General features: G+C 40.6%; 1 protein-coding gene across 1 annotated transcript in view; it reads right to left on the minus strand.

Annotated features, from left to right (window-relative positions):
* The window catches only part of LOC132406191 (E3 ubiquitin-protein ligase MARCHF2-like), an 84002-nt gene that overhangs the window by 32866 nt on the left and 30709 nt on the right, over positions 1 to 20427 (minus strand). Inside the window, exons 2-3 of the mRNA XM_059991510.1 lie at positions 19642 to 19767; positions 6579 to 6803 (exon numbers count right to left, since the gene is read on the minus strand). Coding sequence (XP_059847493.1) covers positions 6579 to 6754 — 176 coding nt within the window. The 5' untranslated portion in view covers positions 6755 to 6803; positions 19642 to 19767. The remainder of the gene's footprint in view (positions 1 to 6578; positions 6804 to 19641; positions 19768 to 20427) is intronic.

A 20427-nucleotide genomic window follows, 5' to 3' on the forward strand; every position in this document is an offset into this window, starting at 1 on the left:
GCACAGTAGGCACTCCAACAACTAAAGCCCGAGTTTACTTCATCAACAAACCAACTCATTGTCCAATTACAAAGGAAACAATTTCACAATCAGAATGCGATGTTGCTCGGCTCCTAGACCCCTAAAGTATCGTGACTAAGCATCCTCCTATTGTGCTTCCTGTAAAGATTCCATTCCTTTCTCCCCTACTTCCACTGTCTTCATTGTACTTGTTGCAATAATGAGACTTTTCACGCAGGTATCTTTGTAATGTCTTTCTTCCTCTCAGACTATGACTTCCCCTCAGCCACAGAAGGGAAGTATGGAGTCCTTGGTCTCATTTTATCTATTTCACACATTTCAGCTCTCATTCTCTATCTTCCTGACCGCTGGTCCTCACCTTTCAGCAGCTTCAGCATTCAACAGACCATCCTTTTCCATATCTGTCAGCTCTAGCAAGATTCCATCACCAGACAATCTGCTTCCCCCTCCTATTTTGGTATCTTAAAAACTCCATTTCCTTTACCACTCTCAAATTCACTATCATATATCCTCATTAACCACTCACTGTCAAGCGGCATTTCCTCATGCAACTACAGAAGATGTAATACCTGTTATTTTGCTTTTTCTTTTTTCACCATCCAGAAACCCAAGTTCTCTGGTCAAATGAAGTAGCAATTCATTAGCAAACCTACCAAACCAGAGTACTGCATTCGGTATTCACAATGTGATTTCCTCTCGATTATAGGAACCAAATGCTGCTGGATATCTATTTTATGCTGAACCTGCATTCAGTCTGTATAGGCCAGAGGTTGGCAACCCGCGGCTCCGGAGCCACATGCGGCTCTTTGATCTCTGTGCTGCGGCTCCCCGTGGTTTGTTAGTTTTTGAAATGTAATTCGAAATTTGAAGATTATGCTGATCTTGTACAATCTAAAAACATTGTGGAGACCCCATTTCCTGGCACATCCGAACCGGCTCACAATTAGCCACCGTTCCGGCTAAGGGAGATAGCCTACGGGGGTTTGTGAGTACGTGTCTTTTGGAGCATCCGCGCCCACGGGGACAGGTTGAGGGAGGCTTTAAAGCAAGGCTGTTTAGTTTGAATAAAGTTACCTTTGACTGCAGTGTCTTTATTTTAGCGCTGCGTGTAGCACACCGCTACAACGTGTTTTTTATCGCTATTAATATACATCACCACTGCCAATGCCTGACACCCGCCAGTGTGTGCTTTCTTTTAATTCTTCGATCCAAGGTAGGCTACCTATGGAGAAACCTTCAATCCAACGTCTTTTTTTCGGAGTTCAAAATGTTTTTGTTGCATGCAGAAATGTAATTTCGTTTTCTCTGCAGTTCATCAATTTCATAAATGCAACACATTATAGTTTGTTTATACATAGCATAAAGGCAAAAAAACCGTTGAATGCAGTGTTATTTCATTTTAAATGTCAAACGGGTTTTGTGGCTCCCAGTGTTTTCTTTTCTGTGGGAAATGGGTCCATATTGGCTCTTTCAGTGGTAAACGTTGCCGACCCCTGGTATAGGCGATCCTAAGCTCTTTGATTTTCCAGCCCACTGTCACTCTGATCTATCTGTAAACCGCTGGTACGAGGCCCACAGTAAGCTTAAAGAATCAGAATCAGAATCAGGTTTAATATCACTGGCATATGCCATGAAATTTGATGTTTTATGGTACCAGTACAGTGCAATACATAATAATAGAACATAAATTACAATAAGTATATGTTTCAAAATTAAATTAAATAAGTAGTGCAAAAAGAGAGGGAAAAATAGTGAGGTAGTGTTCATGGATTCATTGCCCATTCAGAAATCTGATGCAAAAGGGAAGAAGCTGTTCCTGAATTGCTGAGTATGTGTCTTTACTGATGGATGCTGCCTTTTCGAGGCATCGCCTTTTGAAGGTATCCTCAATGCTGGGAAGGCTAGTGCCAATGATGGAGCTGACTGTTTACAATTTTCTGCAGCTTTTTCCAGTGCTGTGCAATGGCTCCTCCATACCAGACACAGATGCAACCCATTAGAATGCTCTCCACGGTACATCTGTAGAAGTTTGAGAGCATCTTTGGTGACATATCAAATCTCCTCAAACTCCTACTGAAATATAGCAGCTGGCATACCTTCTTTGTAATTGTATCAATATGTTGATCTTCAGAGATGTTGACACCCAGGAACTTGAAACTTTTCACTCTTTCCACTGCTGATCCCTCAATAAGGACTGATGTATGTACCTTCAATTTCCCTTTCCTGAAGTCCACAATTCCTTAGTCTTACTGACACTGAGTGCAAAGTTGTTGTTGTGACAGCACTCAACCAGCTGATTTATCTCACTCATGTACGCCTCCTCGTCACAATCTGAAATTCTGCCAACAATAGATGTGTCATTGGCAAATTTATAGATAGTGTTTGTGATGTGTCTCGCTATACAATCGTGGGTGTAGAAAGAGTAGAGCAGTGGGCTAAGCAGGCATCCTTAATGCGCACCAATGTCACACAAGGAGGATATGCCATTTCCAATCTGTACAGACTGTGGTCTCCCAGTGAGAAAGTCAACAATCCAGTTGCAAAGAGAGGCACAAGGCTCTGGTTTTGGAGCTTTTTGACTAGAGCTAAGGGTATGATTGTGTTGAGCTATAATCAATAAACAGCAGCCTGATGCACATAGGCATTACTCTTGTCCAGATCCAAGGCAGAATGGAGAGCCATTGAGATTTCATTCACCTATTGTGGTGAAGCAAATTGCAGCAGGTCCATGTCCTTGCTTATGCAGGAATTGATTCTAGCTATGACCAACCCCTTAAAGCACATCATTACAGTAGATGTGGCACTAGGCAAGAGTAATTGAGACAGCTCACCCTGCTCTTCTTGGGCTTTGGAATGATTGTTGCTCTTTTGAAGTACGTGGGAACCCCTGACTGCAGCACTGAGAGATTAAAGGCATCCTTGAATACTCCCACTGGTTAGTTAGCACAGGTTTTCGGAGCGCTACCAGGTAAACCATCAGGACCTGACACCATGCAAGGGTTCGCCATCTTGAAAGATGTTCTGATTTCAGTCTCCAAGATGGAGATCACAGAGTCACTAAATACTGTAGGGATTCATACCTGTGTGGTTTTATTCTCCCTTTCAAAGCGTTCATAAGAGGTGTCGATCTTATCTGGAGTGAAGCATCACAGCTATTCATGAGGTAAAGTTTTGCTTTGTAAGAAGTAATGACCTGCAACCCCTGATAAAGTTAATGTGCATCCAATTCTGTTTCTAACCTCAATCAGAATTTTTTTTGCTCTTAAAATAGCCTTCTGTAGGTTGTACCTGGTCTTGTATAGTTCTTGATCACTAGTCATGAATACCACAGATCTGGCCCTCAGCAGATTACAAATCCCGTTTCATCCCTGGCTTCTGGCTTGGGTATGGCCAGTATGTTCTCAAAGCCACATATTCATCCACACAGGTCCTGATGAAGTTGGTGACAACTGTGGCATATTCATTCAGATTTGAAGATGAATCCCTGAATATTGTCCAGTCCACTGACTCAAAGCAGCCCTGTAAGCACTCCTCTGTCTCCCTTGACCATTTGACCATCCCTTCTTGGTCCTCACCAACGGTGCTACTATCTCAGCCAGGTGATCAGACTTTCCAAAGTGTGGGCGTGGGATGGCACGATAAGCATTCTTGACAGTGGTGTAACAGTGGTCAAGTGCGTTGACTCCTCCAGTTCCATTGGTGATATGCTGGTGGTAATTGTTCAGAGACTTCTTCAAGCTGGCCTAGTTAAAATCCTCTTCAGTGATAGGGAAGGCATCAAGATATGCTGTTTCATGGCTGCAGATTACTGTGCTCAGCTCCTCCAGTGCCTGACTGACATTGCCTGAGGTGGAATGTACACTGCTACCAGGATGATGGCAGAAAATTCTCTTGGCAAATAAAAACAATAACATTTCGATGCTCCAGGTCAAACAAGCAGGACTGAGACAGAACCGCCATGTCTGTGTACCACCATGAGTTAACTGTAAAGCATACTTGAGCTCCTCTACTTTTAAAAGACTGAGCTGTCCTGTCTTTGGGGAGAAAGGTGAAGCCATTTGGGTGTAGTGCTGCATTCAAAATGGCAGAGGAAAGTCATGATTCTGTGAAGCAAAGTACACAGCAGTTCCTAATGTCCCTCTGCTATAGTAATCTTACTCTGAGATCTTCAGTTTTATTTTCCACAGACTGTACATTCGAGAGCAGGATAGCTGGAAGCGGAGATCTCAGGCCTTGGTGTTTCAATTGTGTCCAATGCACTGACCCCACTTCCTTTTTTTTAAAAAAAGGGGAACTGCATTCGTGACACAAGTCTGCTGTATGGGATCTATCGATTTTGAATATTGATAGATTTTTTTAAAAACTTCTTAAAATAATGCTGCTTACTGAAATACTCATGGCTGTGACTGTAGATTTAAGCTGTAGTAGTCCTAAATGGGAATATCTGATGATTCCCATAGGAACTGCATGCAAACTGTCAGAGCACAATCCAACATTCCGGATTAATTCTCCAACCTCCAACACTTTGCATTCTCTGTTGATATCAGAACAGGCTTTCTTTTGCTCCTAGTCATTTATAATCTCTCCCTCTCCCTGTGTAGAGTGCCCTCTTGCTTCAAAACATCCACCATTGTCGCTGTACCTAAAAAGACCAAGGTAACATGTCTGATCGATGGGGTCCTGTCGCACTCACCTCAATAATAAGCAAATGATTTGAGAGGCTGATCAAGGACTACATCTGCAGCATGCTGCCACCCACACTGGACCTGCTACAATTCGCCTACCAACACAACCGATTGACAGATGACTCATTAGTCACAGCTCTACACACCAGCCTTACACATCTGGAGAAGAAGGATGCTTATGTGAGAATATTGTTCTTGGTCTACAGTTCAACATTCAACACCAGAATTCCCTCCAAACTCGACAAGAAGCTCAGAGACCTTGGCCTTCACCCTTCCTTGTGCAGTTGGATCCTGGACTTCCTGTCAGATTGCTGGCAGGTGGCAAGAGTGGGCTCCCTCACCTCTGTCCGTCTGACCCTTAACATAGGAGCCCCTCAGGGCTGTGTCCTAAACCCCCTCCTTTACTCTCTGTATACCCATGACTGTGTCACCACCCACAGCTCTAATCTGCTGATTACATTTGACGACAATACTACATTGATTGGTCTAATCTCAAATAATAACCAGGCAGCCTACAAAGAAGTTATCACCCTGACGAGGTGGTGTCAAGAAAACAACCTCTCTCCCTCAATGTCGCAAAAACAAAGGAGTTGGTTGTGGACTACAGAAGGAACGGAGACAGGCTAATCCTTATTGACATCAATGGATCTGGGGCTGACAGGGTGATCAGCTTTAAATTTCTTGGCATACACATCACTGAGGATCTCACATGGTCTGTACATACCAGCTGTGTGGTGAAAAAAGCACACCTCAGACGGTTGAAGAAGTTTGGCATGGGTCACCAAATCCTAAGAACTTTCTACAGGGGCACAATTGAGAGCATCCTCACTAGCTGCATCACTGGGAACTGCACTTCCTTCAATCACAAGGCTGCAGAGAGTGGTGCGGACAGCCCAGCACATCTGTAGATGTGAACTTCCCACTATTCAGGACATTTACAAAGACAGGTGTGTAGAAAGGGCCCAAAGGATCATTGGGGGCCCGAGTCACCCCAAGCACAAATTGTTCCAGCTGCTACCATCCGGGAAACGGTACCGCAACATAAAAACCAAGATCAACAAGCTCTGGGATAGCTTCTTCCACCAGGCCATCAGACTGATTAATTCACACTGACACAATTGTATTTCTATGCTATATTGACAGTCCTGTTGCACATACTATTTATTACAAATTACTATAAATCGCACATTGCACATTTACACAAAGACATAACAAAGATTTTTACTTCTCATGTATGTGAAGGACGTAAGTAATAAGGTCAATTCATCTATCAATTTTTTACCTCTCTTCATTAACACATACTGACAACAGACTACATTTCTTTGTCACCCTCTGTCCTATTGAAATTCATCCTAACTGCAATCCTAGCCCCACCCAATCACAGAAATTCCCCTTTACTTTTTAATCCTTCACCCAGGTTCCCTGTAAGGAGTTGAGACCAGCATAGATCCATTTTGACGATCATTTTGAAGGTGGGACAATCTTGAGGAGCCTGATGGCCTACTCCTGCTCCCATTTTTTCATGTTCTTGTATCTAAAAAACTTCGTAAAAATTTCCTCCCCCATCTCTGAAGAAGGGTCTCCAGTTTGAAACTTAACTCTGTGCCACAGGTGCTGCATGATTTGCTGAGGATGTCTAGCATTTTTTGTTTCTATGACATAGTTGTCCCAGGTTTGCAAAAAAGATCTCTAGCCCACAGGCATGTTAATTTGGTCTCCTGGTAAACTGCAGAGAAAGAAGTTTCAGGCAGAAAAGGCTGATTTACCTATAAAGCTGCTAAACATAACACTTCCTTTCTGTCATACTGTGAAATAGCAAGAGCAAATAGAGAGAAATGTATTCCCATTTTCTGGCAGCGCACATTCACTTACCTCTGTGTACTTAGAGCCTTCACCACAGTTGATAGGAGACGGCCATTTTTTGCTGTCACTTGCGTGATGTATTGAGGCCGACCCACATCCGCTGTTGCTACCGTCTTAGAAAAGGCAGCACTGGCTGCACAGTCACAGAGAGAACCAGGGAGATGACAGCAGTCACCCGTTGTCATGGCAACGATGAGTAAATGCCACTAGGGACAGACTCCCACTTTCACACGTCTAAAAAACAAAATTTATAAACCTTGATATTCTAAATTGATTCATCCTAATCGCAAGCCCTATTAGGACTAACGGTGCAGACATTCAATAAAAGATCATAATTACCATCACATCCATGTGTAAAGGTTTCTTGGAAGATGTCTAAGAAGCATTTAAGCAGATATATGAACAGACAGGGAATGGAGAGAGATAAACCACATGCAGGCCGATAAGCAATTTAAATTAGCGTCACAGTCAGCACATATATTGTGGGCCTCACTGTTCTGTGTTCTATGTACGTATGTTGTCTTTGTTAGATCATGAGTACTAAGAACCCTCACCTTGTCCTGCCTTGAAATATTTCACACTGTTGTTTGTGTTACATTACAATAAATACCACTTAAAAATCCACCTGATTAGTTCTCTTTCAGAGAACACTAAATATTATAAGACAATTTTTTGGAATAAAAGCAGTTGTAAATTTAGCACCAATCAAAAAGATCTTTCAATCATCTAAAATCGATTGGATTAGACAAATGTTCAATAATGGCAATGCAATCATACTGAGTGAATGAAAGGATTTAATCTTCATGTGTACTCGCAATACCAAATTTACAAAAGTAACAGAATGCATGTGTTTTTTAAGAATGGTATGTCCAAGAATCAATAACCAACAGCCATTTTAGATCAGTATAAGAAACAAGGGGTGGCAGGGTGGAGATATGTCTCTACCAAAGGAGGTGTAAGGCTCTCCCTCCATCCGCAAGCCTGCAGGCCACCCTTGGATAAGGTGTAGCATCTACTTAGCCCCATAATCAGAGTCACTGAAACCATAGGAGCTGGTGGTAGATGGTCATATGAGCAGTTGGTTATGCGACCTCTGATGCCAGGCAGACAATCTCTGAAGAATATTGATAATGGGTGGGGTCATCCATCTTGTAAAGACACTGCCTAGAAGAAGGCAATGATAAACCACCTCTGTAGAAAAATTAGCCAAGAACAATAATTGTCATAAAAAGACCACAATCAAGACATGGCACATAACAAATGAACAAAGCAAAATATAAACTGCGGGAGGAACTCAGCTCTGGATTCCAGTGTGTCCATTTTAGTTCTAGTATTGTGTTACATGACAGCAATAATTAATCATATTAAAAGAACATTTTAAAATAGGTGATCAGATTTGATAGATCATTGTTGTTAAGTCTTGCTTTAGACAATTTAAATAGCCATTTACAATACGTTAGTTGCAAGATGGCTTGGGAAATGAGAATAAAAGACAGGACAGGAATAACTGTAAACATCTGACAAGATCCCACATGGGAGGTCAAGAAGGTTCAGTCACTAGGCACTCAGGATGAGGTAGTAAATTGGATTAGACATTGGTTGCCTCTCTGACTGGAGGCCCATGAGTAGTGGTGTGCTGCAGGGTCCATTGTTGTTTGTCATCTCTGTCAATGATCTGGATGATAATGTGGTAAACTGGCTAAGCAAATTTGCAGATGACACCGAGATTTGAGGACAGTGAGGAAGGCTATCAAAGCTTGCAGCAGGATCTGGACCAGTTGGAAAAATGGGCTTAAAAATAGCAGATGGAATTCAGTGCAGACGAACGTTTTGCACTTTAGGAGGACAAATCAGGTTAGGACTTGTACATTGAGTGGTAGGGCACTGAGGAGTGCAGTAGAACAGAGGAATCTGGGCATACGGATCTTAATTCCTTAAAAGTGTTGTAGATAGGGTCATAAACAGAGTTTTTGACACATTGGCTATCGTAAGTCTAAGTACTGTACTGAGTGCAGGAGTTAGGATGTTATGTTTAAGTGGTATAAGGCATTGGTGAGCCCTAACTTGGAGTATTGTGTCCAGTTCCGGTCACCTACTGTACCTACAGGAAATATATCACTAACAACACACACAAAATGCTGGAGGAACTCAGTAAGTCAGGCAGCATCTATCAAAATGAATAAACAGTTGATGTTTCAGGCCAAGACACCTAAGATTGAAAGAATGCAGAGAAAATTTACAAGGATGTTGCCTAGAGGATCTGAGTTATAAGAAAAGGTTGAATAGGTTAGGGCTTTATTCACTAGAACAGGAGAATGAGGGGAGATTTGATTGAGGTATACAAAATTATGAGGGATAAAAATAGGGTAAATGCAAGCAGGCTTTTCCCATTGACATTAGGTGAGACCAGATCTTCAGGTCATGGATTAAGGGTAAAAGGTAAAATGTTTTAAGGGGAACATTAGGGGGAACTTCTTCACTCAGAGGGTGATGAGTATGTGGAATGAGCTACCAGCAGAAGTGCTCAATGCAGATTCGATTTCAACATTTAAGAGAAATTTGTAGTACATGGATGAGAGATGTATGGAGGGCTATGGTCCAGGTACAGGTCGATGAGACTAGGCAGAATAATAGTTCAGCAGAGACTAGATGGGCCAAAGGGCCTGTTTCTGTGGAGTAGTACTCTATGACTATGACACTTTTAAAGAAATTCATCCCAATCTAGACATTATAGGTTTCTGTTTAAATTCATGTATGTTAATCCAATTTCTATCCACAAGCAAGTAGATAGTAATTTGGTTTTATTTCTAACCTTTCATGGCTTGCATTTATTACCCTTCCTAACTGCACTCTAATGAAATGCTCTGCTGGCTGATTTTGGCTGGCAGTTATAGTAAGAGTCAACCACATTGGGTGTGGAGCACATATAGGCCAGACAGGGCAAGGTTCACCAAAATCCTCTCCCAAGTGGATCAGTAAACCAGATGGGTCTTTATAGTAGTGCAACAGCTTTATAATTACTATTTCAGACATTGACTTATTTTTGAAACTCAGATTTTATTTAATGAACTGAATTTAAATTCCATGACTGCGACTGTGGGACTTGAACACATCTTTGGTTCTTTTGATTTCAATTTAGTATTTACAGCTCCACTTCCAACTTCCAACAAATACCACCGGTATGAATGTTTCTTTAGTTCTCCTTTAGCATACATATCTGTTACATTATAAGTTCTTAATGTAATCAGAGGCACAAACTTTGTTTTCAGAAGGATATGGGGTGGGCTATGATTATCTGTTAAGCTTAGGGAGAAAAAAAATGTGCACATATGATACTGATCCTCAGAGTACCTTATGTGGCCTTCATGACGTGACTGGAAAGTACAGAGTACGTGGCTGATTTACTAATTATTTCAACATCTGTGTCGAGATATGAACACACACACACACACACTGACAAAACAGGAATGAGTCAAGATTGCCAATGATTACTCACTGGCCTAAGAATTCAATCGTATTGCTAATTCAACCAGGCACTTCCAGTATGAGCTGATGTTTCCAACAATGAATGTGCAGCCAAAAGATGTTAATCCTCATTTTTAAGCATTGTTGAATGCAATCAGTGACCTTTATCCAAAGCTTACCAGCTGTTGACCACTCACAAAACAAGTGTTATTAATGCTGCTTGCTATAAAATATAAAAGGGCAACTCTTTTCTGCACTCTGCTTCAGCTCACTTTGCAACCTGGATGCTCATTCTAAGATCTGTTACCAATCATCACTGGTTTTCCAATGCCAGTTCAGAATCTTGGAGCTCCATACTGAATGTTTGCATGGTTCCCTGGTAACTTTATTTCAAAGCTTGGAAATGGACTGCAGAAACCAGAGGGATTACGTGCAGTACTCTGCAAAAGTCTTATGCACCCTAGATTTTTTAAATATTGTTTCAGAATCAGAATCAGGTTTATTATCACCGGCATGTGTCGTGAAATTTGATAACTTAGCAGCAGCTCAATGCAATACACAATATAGAAGGGGGGGATTAATTAATTAATTACAGTGTATGTATATTGAATAGATGAAAAATTGTGCAAAAAACAGTATTTTTTTAAAAAGTGAGGTAGTGTTGAAGGATTCAATTTCCATTTAGGAATCAGATGGCAAAGGGGAAGAAGCTGTTCCTGAATTGCTGAATATGTGCCTTCAGGCTTCTGTACCTCCTACCTGATGGTAACAGTGAGAAAATGGCATGCCCTGGATGCTGGAAGTCCTTAATAATGGAAGCTGCATTTCTGAGTCACCGCTCCTTGAAGATGTTCTGGGTACTTTGTAGGCTCGTACCCAAGATGGAGCCAACTAGCCTCTGCAGTTTCTTTCAGTCCTTTGCAGTAGCCCCCCCATACCAGACAGAGATGCAGCCTGTCAGAATGCTCTCCATAGCACAACTATAGAAGTTTTTGAGTGTATTTGTTGACATACCAAATCTCTTCAAACTCCTAATGAAGTATAGTTGCTGTCTTGCTTTCTTTATAACTGCATTGATATGTTGGGACCAGGTTAGGTCCTCAGAGATCTTGACACCCAGGAACTTGAAGCTGCTCATGCTCTCCACTTCTGATCCCACTATGAGGATTGGTATGTGTTCCTTCGTCTTACCCTTCCTGAAGTCCACAATCAGTTCTTTTGCCTTACTGACGTTGAGTGCCAGGTTGTTGCTACGACACCACTCCACTAGTTGGCATATCTCATTCCTGTATGCCCTCTTGTCACCATCTGAGATTCCATCAACAATGGTTGTATCATCAGCAAATTTATAGATTGTATTTGAGCTATGCCTAGCCACACAGTCATGGGTGTAGAGAGAGTAGAGCAGTGGTGTACCAGTGTTGATCGTCAGTGAGGAGGAGATATTATCACCAATCCACTCAGATTGTGGTCTTCGGTTAGGAAATTGAGGATCCAATTGCAGAGGGAGGTACAGAGGCCCAGGTTCTGTAACTTCTCAATCAGGATTGTGGGAATGATGGTATTAAATGCTGAACTATAGTCGATGAACACCATCCTGACGTAGATATTTGTGTTGTCCAGCTGATCCAAAACCATGTGAAGAGCCATTGAGACTGCATCGGCCGTTGATAGGCAAATTGCAATGGGTCAAATGGTATGGCCTCTACAGAGCCCTGATCTCAAAATCATCAGGGCTGTCTGGGATTACCCGGAGAGACAGAAGCAAAGCGAGACAGCCTAAGTCTGCAATAGAACTGTGGCATGTTCTCCAAGATGCTCAAGACAACCTAGCAGTCAATTTTCTTATAAAACTGCATGACACTGTACCTAAGAGAATTGATGCAGTTTTAAAGGCAAAGTGTGGTCATACTAAATATTAAGTTTTAGGTTTTCATTTGTTACTGCTCTTTATAGTAACTTCTTTGGTATTTAGAAACTTTTCATTTCATTATTTTTGGAAGCATCTTTGCTTTACAGAATTTTCTTGCATGTACCTAAGATTTTTGACAATACTGTACAAGAGTAGAACTGTGAGGAAGAAAGTTTAGAAGGGCTAACTGCTCCATATCTTATCCTATAGAGAGTTCTTTAAGGGAACCACTATCCAATCTCAATTACATCCACCCCCCACCCCCCCCCCAGGGATAGTCCAAAGAAATCAAACTTTACCAAAATAGTTTCTGACAGAATTTGCAACCTTCTGTGGGTTCAACTACAGGCTGGATTTTGCAAGTCAAGATCAAGGTCACTGAGACACATACTTCCATAGTTTCAGAATTTAACAGAGCAGGCTGTCAATCCCTTATGCCTACGTTACTATTCAATAAGATCATGGCCCATCCTTTACCCTATGCCACTTTCTTGCTCTAGTTCCGTATCTTTCAACTCCTTTAACACCCAATGTACTCACATCAGAGCCTCCACAGTCTTTGAAAACATTGAGATACAGGTTACTGGATTCTGATGATTTATCAGCTTTCAGTATCATTTCCCTCTAGACCTCCTGTATAACAGTGGACAACAAAGATCTTGCTTCCTGAATACTTATGGGCATATCTTATAGATTTTGGGCTGCGGATTATGAAAATTGCCATGAAGTTTCCCGATCATGCACCAATTTTTGAAATCACCTATATTTGTTATTTCAATTCATAATTCAAGTCAATTAAAATGTTGTCCACAATGTAAGCTGTAAAGTTTTCTGTCTTGCCCAAGTACAGCTGGACATACTGAGGTAGGGCAGATGTTGCATGGCAGGGCAGGTTTTAGAAAGGCTATTAATTTCCTTAAAGGATTTTGATATATGATGTATGCATCTTTGCTCTCCAGGTGTTCCAGTTAATGACAATGTGGGAAGAATAAACATGGGACTAATTTTAGTGGCAATGTGTGGTTGATGGTCAGATTGAACTTGATGTACCAGACATATTTCTGTGCTGTGTCTCGATCATTTTATTGATCATTTTCGTCTTAGCTGCATACAAAAGCCTTTTTAGTCTGTTTTCATGCTTCCTGCAACATTATGTCCTGATTTAATTTATTTAAATTTTACATCTATCCCACAATGTGAGAACAAAAATCTTTGCGATACGACTCCAACGCAATGTACAGATATGTGAATTTACAAGTCCAATGGCTTGTAGAAAGAAGCCTGTTGGTCCTGGCTTTAATGCTGTGGTACCGTTTGCCAGACACAAACAGCTGAAACAGTCTAGGTTGGGGGTGACTGGTGTCCTCCATGATCTTCCAGGCCTTCTTTAAGCACCCGTTGCTGTAAATGTCCTCAGTGGAGGGAAGTTCACATCCACAGATGCACTGGGTTGTCTGTACCGCTCTCTACAGCGCCCAGTGATTAAGACTGATGTAGTTCCCGTACAAGGTGGTGATACAGGCAGTCAGGATACTCCCAAAGGTGCCCCTGTAGAAGGTCTTGAGAATTTGAGGGCTCATGCCGAACCTCTTCAGTCACCTGAAGTGGAAAAGATGCTGTTGTGCTTTTTTTGCCACACAGCTGGTGTGTATAGTCTAGGTAAGATCTTCAGTGATGTCTACACCAAGGAACTTGAAACTACTCACCCTCTCAAATGCAGTCCTATTGATATTGATTCTATCTCCATTCCTCCTGTAATCCTTGATCAGCTCCTTTGTTTTAAGTGTTGACTGCTTATTCATTTCCATAGATGCTACCTGACCTGCTGAGTTCCTCCAGCTTTCTGAGTGTGTTGCACTTTACTGTTATATTCTAGTTACCCTTTTCTTGGCCATTCCTTGCAGAATTCTGTAACTTTCAAGTCTTCAAGTGTATGGCACTTCTTGGTAACACTATGCCACTATCTTCCAACTCTTCGTTAGATAATTGAACACTTTTTCCATTCTGTTTGAGGGAATATGTAGCTGTTGCAAACTACAGTATATGTTAATTATTTAAGTGTTAGCCATTGCTTGTTTAGTGTTACACCTTTTAATAATTGCCTAATCTAGAAGTCAATTCATATCTCATTTCATTGTAGCTTGAATTATTTAGATTTAAGATTGAATTAACTCCCTTCTAGTCCCAATAATATAAAATTTTATATCAAATTATCAGTCATCCCTAAAGGCCTCTTAATTACAAAAAAACATTAATTAATCCTTAATGTATAACAATAGATCAAAAAGGTCTATTTCTCATTTGATTTCTCAACATAATGATTTGGAAAACTATCTACTATAAATCAAGGAATTTGTTCTTCACACTATCACAGCTAATATCCCAGCTTAGATGTAGATTAAAGTCCCCCACTATTACAGTGTTATTCTTGTTAATATGCCCAATTCTCTTAGTGATACTATCTAATAATTCTCATCACTGTATTCTGCCCATGCTTATCTTAGCTTCACTTACCCTAATCCCAGATCTTGATTTTCGAGGTAGGATCCTATCTAGTGCTTTTATTCCATGCTTTTATAACAGATGTAATCAATTCTCATTTTCCATTTGCAAATCTTTGCAAAAATTTAAATACCTTGGAGTAACTAATTCCAGCCTTGGTCACTAGGCAGCCATATCTTTGTAATTTCTCATAACTTCTATATATACAATTCAATTGTCTATTATGAATGGTATGTGCATTTAGATAAAAAGCCTTCACTTGTGTCATTATTTTTCACTGTTTACCTAGAGTTCTAACTTTACATGTTATATTCTTTCCTTTCACACTGGTTCTCTCCATTTTGCTGCCAGCATAATCACCTTATCATTTCTTTTTGACTTTCTACTTCAGGTCTTGCATGAACATGAACCCCAAATTTAACTACTTAGAATAATGCCTTGCTAATGATTTGAATTATTAGATTTGCTGCAACTCAGTTGATCTGAAGAATGCCCTAATCGGCTCAATTCCAACCGCTTTGGCAGTTCCCCAGGTCCACAGTGTCCCATGAAAAGAGAAACATTTCTCCCAATCTAACCTTTGAACCAAGTATTCAATACTCTAACCTTACTGCCTCTGTCAGTTTGACAATATCTCGGGTAATAATCCAGTTTTTCTGCATTTTAATTGGACCCAGGATTTTTCATTTCCTTCAGCAAAACCACCTCCTTCATCCTACCTATTTTGCTGATTCCCACATGGACCAGGAAACTTCTTTCCTTCTCCTATTCTTCTCATACACTTTAGTTTGTTTCTGAAAGGAAAGAGTAAAATATACTTTCCTCTTCTGCTCCATGTTTTTCTCCAGCTTCAAGGTCTAGTCCTTACTCCTGACAATACAGCAAGCAATACAACCTTTGGGACTCACATTAGAGCTATGGAGATTATCTATCCTCTTAATTATATTATCCCCTCTCACTACAACATTCTTTTTTATTCCCCCTACCTTACTCAAACTCTAAGGAGTCCCTGTTCTTGTTCCAAAGCTTATAAAAACTTACTCACATTGGCCCTGACCTCACACATCATCAAGAGCCTAGAGAGGCTGATCCTGCCTTATCTCTGACCCCTGGTCATATCAGCTGTCAATCCTCTGCAGTTTGCCTACCAGGAGCACACTGAAGTTGATGATGTTATCATCTATCTGCTAAACAGAATTTATTCCAATTTGGATAAGCAGGGCAGCACTGTGTGGATCATGGTTTTTGATCTCTCAAGTGCCTTCAATACCATACGGCCCTTGTTGCTGGTCATTGCAGGTTGGCACTCCCATTGTATCCTGGATAATGGAGAACCTGATTGGCAGACCACAGTTGTGCAGCTTCAGAGCTGTGTGTCAGACATGGTTATAGCAGGACTAGAGCCCCACAGGGGACTGTGTTTATCCTGTATACCTCAGACTACAGATACAACATTTCATCTGCAGAAATTCTCCAATGACTCGGCAATAGTTGGATGTATAAAGGGAGGACAGAAGGATGAACACAAGGCTCTGGTGGAGGACTTTGTCAAATGGTGCAAGCTGAATCATCTGCAGCTCAACATCAGTTAAGACAAAGGAGATGGTGATAGACTTTAGGAAGACCAAGGCTATTGATGGTGATGACGTAGATGTGGTGAGGACCTACAAGTACCTGGTGATGCACCTGGACAACAGACTTCAGTGGAGCACCAATTCAGAGATTGTGTACAAGAAGGGCCAGAGTCACCTCTACTTCCTGAGAAGACTGAGGTCCTTTGGAGTATGCAGGCCTCTCCTTCACATGTTCTACCAGTCTGCTGTCTGATAAGAGAGTGGACCATGGGAGAAAGGGAAGGAGGAGGGCACCAGGGGTACTTTGATAATTTAATAAAATCTGGGTGGTAGCTAGCATTTCAGAAGTGTAGACAGGTTCAATTTCAATATTAAAGTGAAAGCCAATGAAATATACACAACTTGTGCATCTCAATAGAGATGTATAAATTGACACCTCTCTTTTATAAGTAGAATTAACTGTACAATGATCAGAGGTTAATCAGAGGCCGAGGTTATCATTTCAGAGGACCTGTCCTGGGCCCAGCACGCAAGTGCAAATACAAAGAAAGCACAGTAGTGCCTCTACTTTGACAAACTTCTATAGATGAGTGGTAGAGACTATATTGACTGACTATATCATGGACTAGTATAGAAACACCAAAGCCCTTGAATGGAAAATCCTACAGAAAGTAGTGAATACAACCCAGTCCATAAAGGTTAAACCCCTCCCCACCATTAAACATATCTACACAGAGAGCTGTCGCAGTTAAGCAGCATTCATCATTAGGGACCACCACCACCCAGGTTATGCTCTCTTCTTGTTGATTTCATCAGGAAGAAGGTACAGGAGCTGCAGGACTCATACTACCCAGGTTCAAGAACAGTTATTTCCACTCAACCATCGGGCTCCTGAACCAGAGGAAGTAACTTCACTCAACTTCACTTGCCCAACACAGAACTGTTCTCACAACCTATGGACTCACTTTCAGGCACTCTTCATCTGATGTTCTCAATATTTATTAGTCATTTATTTATTATTAATATTATTACTTTTTCTTTCTTTCTGTAATTGCAGTTTGTTGTCTTTTGTACACTGGTTGTCCGCCCTGTTGGTGTGGTCTTTCATTGATTCTACTATGGTTATTATTGAGTATGCCTACAAGAAAATGAATTACAGGGTTGTATCTTGTGATGTATATGCATTTTGATAATAAATTTACTTTGAACTTTATCAATCTGAAATTAGTTATTAATCACTATCTGCACTGAATCAGCAAATTCCAGATGTTCATACTATTTATTGAAACACTGTGGATTAGGCCATCAGTCAATCAGATCAACTGTTTATTTGGGACAACTCTTAAAAAACAAAAACTAGTCAGGATTTCCTTCATTTATTTGGGGCACAATGCAGCTTACTTGGGACAGTAGACTATACCAAACAGCATCTAACTATTATCAGTCATGTGCACTTGTGTGGCCATTAGACACCACACTGTCCTTTAAGCAGTTTTTAAAGAGCCTCAGTTGCATGTGCTTGTGTTCAAAACACAGTGATTTTTGTCATTGATAGTTGGTGAGAAATATGCAGTAAAACAATATGGAACTGTTTTGCTCACTGAGGCTTCAAGTATTTAGGCTTGGAGATGTCAGGCACAGCCAGGAGTGAAAATGAAACAATTTCATTATTTCCACAAGTTAGGAACTACAAAGAATTTGAGGGTATCGACAATCATCTTGAATTTCACAATGAAAATGGAGATTTGGAGGCTGCAGTCATCAGTAGCTTTGTGCACTAAGTACACTAAGTTTCTGCACTGATTTTGATCATTTACACACAAAAGATCACAGTAGCATTCACCAGATTAATTCCTTTGTTGATAACTAAAACACAGTTTTATAGTACGGGAGAGATATTGGTAGTGTTGTAATTTGTCTTATACTTAATTTAAATACATAAATTGTTCCTCAGTTACATGGTAGTTTGTCTTAGTACTTTTTTTTAGCTCTTTTCATCAAACCAGCTAATTGGGGCAGCCGTTTAATTGGGCGAAAATGTACTACTCCTGATGTGTTCCAATTAACCAAAATTCACTGTATTGGATTTTCTTTCAGATGTTGTATTTCTTTGCTTGTACTTGAGAAGCAGCCATAGAGGTATTTTATTTCAAGACAGGCAGGCGAGGGAAATAAAAGCATTAGCTTGAATTCATCAAAGCTGTGCTGTTAATGGTCTGCTGATGTGAAGGCATAACCTTTGCTGACATCCATTTTCGAAGGAAGAGGTCTTGAGGATGAAACTACTGCAATTACTAATGAATGTTAGTTCTAAGTTGCTATCTTGTTTCAACAGTAAGTGGCTCTGCAAATAGGATATGAAACTCCATGACATGATTCTACCCCTTCAAATAGAATGGCAGTGTTAAATGTCAAGTATCTTTTGTTTATGTAGAACAAACACTGAATTATCAACATGCAAAAAATGTATGACCATCTAAGAGGAAATTCAACAAAGGACAGTGGTCATGGTGTACATGAACTTTCTTCTGCTGTCAATGCAATTAACTTTCTGTACTTTGAAATAATAAGAGGCAACAAGGCTTTTTCCAAATACTGAGCTTCATAAAGACAACAACCACAGAATTACTTCCGAAGTTATTCATCCTCTGTAATGATAGATGCAAATACATTGGCATTTAATCTGTGATGTCTCTGGCTGTTGAAAGTCTGATTCTGGAGTTTCAGAATATAACAACAATTGCTGTTTAATATATCAGTTCATCTATTCTGATTGTGGTACAATTGCTCTGCACAAAATTTCATGACACACAGAATTAAGCTATTGCAAAACTACTTTATTCAGCATTAAAAATAAAAATTGAAGTTCTAAAATCATGAAACTGATAACATTTAAAATGAAATTGAAAACAGAATTGATACAATATTTACTAAACTATACTGGTTCCTATTTATAGAAAACACTTCAGTGTGCTTTGCCATGTTACCTCAATCTCTACAGCCAGTGCCAGGCTGCACACTTTCCTTGCAAGGGGATGCAAAATTATATGCTGAACACCCAAAATTAGCTCATTCCCTGGAAGGGCTAGCTTCCACTTCCTGTGTTCTACCAGGAATGGCTATAGCAGAAGTCGTGAACATGCTCAAGATAGCACACATGAAAAGTTTGTTGACACGACATGCATTCCCACCACTCGATTCATTAAACCCCATCCATAATAAAAAGATAAATAATCATCACCTTTACTGCCAAATGAAGCAGCAAATTATTATTCATTATCTGAGAGCAATGAGGTGTTTCCACATCACACCGGCTTGGTGCCAGCTAGATAGTTGATAGAACACGTGACAAGTTAACCTTTCTAAAAGGTTCCCATGCCTGGTATAGAAGTGAACTTACACTACAGATTAGAATTGACCTTCTCCAGGTTGCACCTGACCTCCTATGAAAGTGATAGCTTTCTCCATGTTCTTAGTAATCATAAATATTTGCTCTGACAGGCTGGAAAATATCTAAGCCTTTCACTGTACAGCCTTTATCTGTAATTCCCTGCATACCTGCTCGAAAAATTGACTGCCAAACCATGTTCTGCCCTCATGTTCTCGGAGTTGCACTTACCGGGGATAGAAGTAATGTACAGGGTGTCCTTCTGCCCCACGCATCATCTTTAAACTCCTGCTCTTCCACAGAAATTATTTCTTATTGTCATGCTGGAGGTGATCTTCTCTCTAAGGAGCTGCAATGCTAAGGACAGAAATAAAGAGCATATTAATAATGACTATATATACCTTTTGCAGAATACAGTACTGTGTGACAGCTCACGTGCAGAATCTTTTGGAATTAGATTTTAACAAGGAAATGAGTGGTGTTTAAGAATAATAAGATACTTGCATACCACGAATATTGTGTCCCCCTCAGGGGACCCTAGCATTATCAGATTTAACTACCCAATACCCATCAGACAAAGGACCTTCTCCTCCTGTGTCTGAGCCCAAGAGGATCCCCTGCTCTCTAGAAGTGACTATTCCTTGCAACCCTGACATGTTTGACTGTTTGTGAGTGCAGGAAGATATGGTCATCTGAGATTGTTATAGTATGGCGGGGAGGGGGGGGGGAAGAAGAGGAGTCAGTGGAATTTGTGAAGGGAAAGAAATATCCTTATGTGACTGTCAATTGTGTGGAGGGGTCAGAAATGGTGCTGAGTGGCTATGGCATTGTAGAAAGCACCACATCTAAGTAGTGAACATATTGGCTTTGTGAGAGAAGCCAGAGAGTGGTCATAGAGGGTTGACTCTGTCTGGAGGCCTGTGACTAGTAGTGTGCCACTAGTATCGGTGCTGGGTCCTTTGTTGTTTGCCATCTACATCAATGTTGGTAATATGTTTAACTGGATCAGCAAATGTG

The sequence above is a fragment of the Hypanus sabinus genome, chromosome 16 (genome assembly GCF_030144855.1).
Source record: "Hypanus sabinus isolate sHypSab1 chromosome 16, sHypSab1.hap1, whole genome shotgun sequence".
NCBI lineage: Eukaryota > Metazoa > Chordata > Chondrichthyes > Myliobatiformes > Dasyatidae > Hypanus > Hypanus sabinus.